Source organism: Capra hircus, chromosome 5, assembly GCF_001704415.2.
Source record: "Capra hircus breed San Clemente chromosome 5, ASM170441v1, whole genome shotgun sequence".
NCBI lineage: Eukaryota > Metazoa > Chordata > Mammalia > Artiodactyla > Bovidae > Capra > Capra hircus.
This window is the reverse complement of record NC_030812.1, coordinates 5,355,421-5,362,229: the sequence shown is the minus strand read 5'-3', so window position 1 is coordinate 5,362,229 and position 6,809 is coordinate 5,355,421. Positions and strand designations below refer to the sequence as shown.

General features: G+C 48.6%; 1 protein-coding gene across 1 annotated transcript; it reads left to right on the top strand.

The window, feature by feature from the left end:
* Window positions 301–6,496, top strand: PHLDA1 (pleckstrin homology like domain family A member 1). The gene is made up of 2 exons (XM_018047569.1): window positions 301–1,531; window positions 1,955–6,496. The coding sequence occupies exon 1, from the start codon at window positions 327–329 to the stop codon at window positions 1,503–1,505; it is 1,179 nt and encodes a 392-aa protein (XP_017903058.1). The 5' UTR covers window positions 301–326; the 3' UTR covers window positions 1,506–1,531; window positions 1,955–6,496.

Here is a 6,809-nt window from a genome sequence, read left to right as displayed (position 1 = left end):
GAGGGTCCGCCTGGCGTGCCTGGCAGTCTGGCAACTGCGCCCACTTGGGCAGTCCCGTGCCCACCCGAGGCTCTCCGCGGTGAGCCCCGCCGGGCGGAGAGGCGCGACGGCTGGGGATGGCCTCTCGGCGCCCTCTGCGCGTCGGCATTCTTCGCCCGGCAGTCGGGGCGCCCTCGGCCGCGGCCCCGGGCGGAGGAGACGAGTTTCCGGGGCTCGCGTCCCGGCCGCCAGCCTGGGGCAGGAGCGCGGAAGCGAGTGGGCGGCGGGAGGCGGAGCGAGGGGCGCGGGGGGCGTGGACCGGCCGGCTTTGGAAAGGCCCCAAGTGAATGAGGCGCGCGCCGGCGGCAGAGCGCCTCTCCGAGCTGGGCTTTCCCCCGCGGCGCGGGCGCCAGGAGCCGCCTTTTCCGCTGGGTGTCACTCGGGGGTGGGGGATATGGCCCATTCAAAAGCGCCGCGAGGGGGCCCGGCCAGTGCCCTTCAGTGAGCGCTCGCAAGAGGACGGCAGAGCCCCGGCGGCTCGCAGCTCCGGGACCTTGTGGCGCATCAGGACGCGGCTGCCCTGCTGCCCGGACCCCGAGCCGCCGCCGCCGCCGCCGCCGCTCTGCTTTCTGCGCGTTAGCCTCCTCTGCGCGCTCCGGCCCGGAGGCCGCGGGAGCCGTTGGGGCGAGGACGGCGCGCGGCTGCTGCTGCTGCCCCCGACCCGGGCGGCTGGAAGCGGAGAGGCCGAGCCGAGCGGCGGCGCCCCCTATGCCGGGAGGATGTTGGAGAGCAGCGGCTGCAAGGCGCTGAAGGAGGGCGTGTTGGAGAAGCGCAGCGACGGGCTGCTGCAGCTCTGGAAGAAGAAGTGCTGCATCCTCACCGAGGAGGGGCTGCTGCTCATCCCGCCCAAACAGCTGCAACACCACCACCAGCAGCAGCAGCAACAGCAGCCCGGGCAGGGTTCGGTCGAACCGTCCCAACCCGGAGGCCCCGCCGTGGCCAGCCTCGAGCCGCCGGTCAAGCTCAAGGAATTGCACTTTTCCAACATGAAGACCGTGGACTGCGTGGAGCGCAAGGGCAAGTACATGTACTTCACCGTGGTGATGGCTGAGGGCAAGGAGATCGACTTTCGGTGCCCGCAGGACCAGGGCTGGAACGCCGAGATCACGTTGCAGATGGTGCAGTACAAGAATCGCCAGGCCATCCTGGCGGTCAAGTCCACGCGGCAGAAGCAACAGCACTTGGTCCAGCAACAGCCTCCGCAGCCGCAGCCGCTTCAGCCCCAAAGCCAAGCCCAGCCGCAGCCTCAGTCCCAAGCCCAGCCGCAGCAACAACCCAAACCGCAGCCCCAGCCCAAACCCCAGGCTCAGCCGAAGCCGCAGCCGCAGCCGCTTCATCCGTACCCGCATTCGCACCCGCACCCGCACCCGCATCCGCACGCGCACCCACTACCGCACCCGCACCCACCGCCGCTCTCGCAGGCGCACGGCCACCGGCTCCTCCGCAGCACCTCCAACTCGGCCTGAAGAGGGCAGCACCCGGCCCGAACGCGGTAAGGTCGGCGCGGGTCCGGGGAGCGGCTCTGGGGGTGTCAGAGCGGGAAGCCTGCTCACGGGTTCGGCTCTTGGGTGGGCAAGGGAGCAATGAACCTAGGTTTCTGGGAGGTGGAGAGAAGGGCACAGGCTGCAGGCAGCAGAGGCCGGGCGGGGAGGGCAGGCTGAGGAATGCGCGCTGGGCGGGAAGGTGCCCGCAGCGCCGCCGACCCGCCGACCCGCCCGCGTCCAGGACGCGCGCCCCCGGCCCCGGCCGCGCCGCCGCCCGTCTCCTGGCGCTCTCGGCGCCGCTGGACTGCGGGCACTCGAGGGAGCGACCCCGGTGTTTGTCTTAGCTCCTTTGTCCGCGGGCCGGATGCCAAGAGAACTGGGTCTGGTAGGAATCCGAGCTTCTCACTTCCGTCCGTGTCATTTCTTTTCAGGTTTTGGGGACCTGAGGAAGCGGGACGAGCACCTTTCTGTTGTCTTCACTTGGATCGAGAGCAAGTCTCCCCGCCCCGCACCAAATCAAGTAGTTTGAACAGAACCCGTCTGATAACTCGTGATTCCACTTATTTTCTGCATACTCTTCTTCACAATGCAGGAAAAATTTTGAGTCCAGAAGGCTTTATTTATGAACCTTTGAGAGGATCTTCCAGTTTGGTGGACCTTCTAGGAGGGATGATGTACTGTAATTTTATTTTAATGTATTTGACTTATTATTTATTAGTTTTTTTTTTCTAATGCTTGTTCTGAGACATTTCTGAATGTAGGCCATTTTCCAGAAAAGATACTTTATTTTCGAAAACCTATCCTTAGTAAGTTGTAGTCTTGGGAAAGAAGAAAGAAAAAAGGCGGTACAGAGGAACACAAGAATTTATTCATTATTCCTAGGGCATTTTCAGAAGGTCTGACACTTCATTGTTATACCAGGTGGTTGAAATTAAACTCTGTGATATTATGTGGGGTTTTCGTTGTTTTTTTTTTTAATTAGTTTTTTTCTCCTTAGACATGTATTTTGTGTAGAACTTTTAAAGAAGTTGAATGTTCAGAATGGTGTAATTATAAAAATCTAATTACTTTTCTAAAAGGAAATCAATAGTAATGATATCTAATTCAAAATATTTAATACATAACCCAGTTGATGGCAAGATGACCGTATCCTGAATATACAGGAGAACTTGGTCTGTTGTAGGAAAAGCCTTGCTTAGGTTATCTTTGTGTGGAAGGTTTAATAATGAGTTTTCTATGATTTCAGAGTATGAGTGCATTAGATGTTTCATTTCAAAAAATGTAGTGGGGGAAAAGAATTATGCCAGTTGTTTGAGAGAACATTTGTGCTCTTATCCACAGTAGAAATTACCCTTCTTCATGAGCTTGGCACACTTGATGTGAACTGCATTTCCTGGCCTTTTTTTTTTTTTACTTTGTTCTAGAAGCATATTCTAGAATCTCATAGTTTAAAATACAATTTGTGAATGTTTCAAAAGACTGAGAGTCATAGCTTTTTGTTTTCATCCTGAGAATGTTGACCAGAGGCCTGACTGTTCTGCTCTTTGTCGCTCTGTGAGAAATCCAAGGGTTATATGTTTTGTTGTTGGGTTAACTAAACTCAGAAATTGAAAAAGGAAGGACTGGATAAACACTGGATTTGCAGCAAGAAAACAACCCAGTCTTGTTTTAGCAGCAACTTTCAGGAGTCCGGGGGGTTGGTATGGTTGGGGGAAGAGGATGTGCTTTTAAAGGTAGAACAAACCCTCTTCTGTGTGAAATGAAAAGGATGGTCAAAATCCACAAGTGCAGATGCTACTTCAGTTTGAAAAAGAGCCATAGATGATAGCAAATCGTCTTAGGGCTGAAAATCACTGCCTATCTTGCAGGGGTTTACTAACAGCTCTCTGTTTTCCATTTTCGTTTTCACAAAGTCTTGATTACTATTTTTCCAGCTTCTAAATTGGAATGGTCAGCATTAGGCCACTGCTAAGTTCTATAGTCAGGAAATGAAAATAGAATTTCATGCTAGAGGCACCTTTATTCTCCCTCCATCTGAAAAGGAGTTTGAAGGTCAAATTGCTTCTCAGTGCAATATTTAAATGATGAAAATTTGAGATCCAAAGAAGTGGTGAAAAATAAAATTCACCCAAGGGGCAAGCAGAACTTACGTGGGCTCCCACTTAAAGGCGAAGTTGCAGTTGCGGAAAACAAACAAAAAAATATGATGCAGTTCAGAGAGCAGATCTCAAGAGTTCTTAAGGCAAGTTTGGTTTGATTTCTTTGAAACTACTGATGTGCTTTTTAATAATACCCCATTTCACTCTCATTTTAATAAATGCAGATCATATGACCCCATTAAACCTCAGCTTTTTTCTCAGATGAAAGGATTTTTTTTTCAAATTCTTGTGCTATAAAAAAATTTAAATCTATGAATACTTTTAAGATTCAGGTAGGCTTTTAAAAGCACTTGCATGTTGTTAGCTTACAAAAGTATGCTTAGGTTCCCTCCTAGCTGCTAGAATTTTTTCTTTCTCACAATGGATCTGGCTCGTAAGGTGGCCATCAGAATCATGGTTCCTTGTCTTATCTTTTCATAGCCCTTAGTCCTTGCTCTGCTATGATTGAGTTGACTCTCGTAGTGACTCTAGTCTGAACCCTTCTTAGTAATTGTGAAAACTCAGAAGTTAGAAGGGAGAGTAACGGGGTGGTTTTTATTATGTAACTAACACTTGTTACGGCTTAATTATTCCAGAACAACAAACAAAAAAACAAGTGTACTTAACAACACACAACAACACAAAATAACAGGTGCAAATTATTGAATGTGTTGGTGGCTTTGTGTTACCTATAAGAAAACAATACGGGCTACCCAGGGTATTCTGGATAGCCTAGGGTCTTCCCAGGCGCCGCAGTGATAGCCCGCCTGCCAATGCAGGAGACCACTGTGTCTGGAAGATCCCCTGGAGGAGGGCATGGCAGCCCGCTCCAGTACCCTTGCCTGGAGAATCCACGGACAGAGGAGCCTCGTGGGCTACAGTCCCTGGGGTCGCAAAGAGCACACACACCTGAAAGGTTTTCTGAGGCCTGGCAAATCACCTTCATGGAGGAAGATAAAGATACACATCTTTCGAGACCCAAGAAATGGAAGGAAAGGATAGGTCCAATAGAAAACCTACCTCTTAGATAAACATAAAATGTAAGAAGTTGGGAAATTAAAAGGAATGTTCCTTTTGGAAACAAGTTTTTGTCTTTGAACTTGTGTTCAAAGTGAGCTCAATAGTATTTGCTGGGACAAATGAATGAAAGAAGGGAAAGATGTCTAATTCCCAGTACCCAGGAGACAGCTCCTCTGGCCGCACACAGTGCTTCCTTTGCTTGCTGTCATGCCATTCCCTGAGGACAACTAACGCTGGGACAGGCCATGCGCCATGACGAAATTCCCTGGACAGACTTTGGTAGTGGAGATCCACACAGATCTCTGTATGCCCGGAGTACTGAGGTCAGAGAGAACATGGATATAAAGGGCCCTTTCAAAACGAACATTTCCCTCATGGAGGAAGGGGGGTTCTCTCATCATATTAGAAATCAAACCAACTTCATAATTTGGTTTCACATTTTTTTTTAAATAGAAGCGAAAGTAAAATGCAAGTTGCTCAGTTGTGTCCGACTCTGCGACACCGTGGACTGGAGCCCCACCAGGCTCCTCTGTCCTTGGAATTCTCCGGCCAAGGATATTGGAGTGAGTTGCCATTTCCTTTTCCAAAACAAAAGCAAAATGAAGCCCAGCTTGTTGCTGAGAAGAGTTCCTCTTGGGACTTCCCTGCTGGCCCAGTGGTTGAGACTGTACTTCCAATGCAAGGGACGGAGGTTCAATCCCTGGTCAGGGAACTAACATCCCACATGCCCCAATATGCGGCCAAAAAGGTATTAAAAAAATAAAGAGTTCCTTTTAACACCTAAACACTGTTAGGAAGTCTGGCTTAAGTTGAGAGACCTGTTTTAACTCTCTTTTGCCAAACACTATGAAAATTTTCTCATTTAAAGCTGACACTATATGAGTGTATGAGTTCAAACACATCACTTATTTTCTGTCCCCTGGGAAAGTGAATTGGTTTTAATTTGGCTCCAAGTGTTTACACCGCCATGTTCAGTGGCAGGTTTACAAGAGATCTAAGACCTGAATGAAACTGGAGCAATCTTGTAGAAAATAGAGCTTCATAGGTTGAGGATGGGCCTAAGAGCCTCTTTTCCTTTTTTAAAATAAATGTCAAATTAATTGGTTTTACTTTACCAACAAAATGTCTCAGTAGAATAAAATTTAAGTTTGGAAATTATAGAGCTCAATATTGAATCCATCGATGATTTTTTAAAGAGAAATACACTCTTTACCTAAAGCCACTTAAGATGTATTCATTGTAGAACTGCATTGGTTGGGTTTTATTTTTCTAAATTCTTGACAATTTAAAGGATGAATTTTGATCTGCAGTGCTGAACGGCCAATCTGGACTGACTTAAGACTGGATGACAAAGTGATGTGACTTTGTTGGCAGGATATCTGCCAAATAGAGGATAGCGTCCAACAGGGTTTCTTGGAAAGGGCATTATTCTCTGATGCAGGAGGCAAGTGGACTCTGGACCATTAGAAACAGCTACATAAAAACTCCTGTTTTGAAGCTGGCCTCCCAGTGATCAGCTGGGTGGGTGGTGGGGAAGCAGATTTTTTAACAACAGGTTATCCTTCCGCATCATTGTATTTATTTTGAGAAGAAAGATAATTGTCTGTTACATTCCCCTATCAGTCTTCTGGTTAAAGTTTCAGAGTATGCAAGCATTACCGTGAACCAAATGCTTTACAAGCTATCACATTTGTGAACTTAATGAAATGGTCATAATTTGTATAAATATGTCTCTAAGTGATGTTGGAGAGTTGTGATTCATAGTCCATATTTTCAAAATGCATCCCATTTCAAATAAAGTATCTATAGAGGTGATTGACCTGTGGACTTTTTGAAGGCTTTGTTCACCTGTCGCATACACTGCGTGTTCTTGTGGGAAGAAGAATGTTCTAAAGGGCTTGGCCACTGTAAAGGGCATGATGATTTGGGGAAGAAAAATACCTCCTTAAAAAAATATTGTTATTGATTTATTTGATTGTGCTGGATCTTAGTTCCAGCGTGCTGGATCTTTAGTTGTGCCGTGCAAGACCTTAGTTGCAGCATGTGGGACCTAGTTCCCTGCTCAGGGATCGAACACCAGGCCCCTTGCATTGGGAATGTGGAGGCTTAGCCACTGGACCACAAGGGA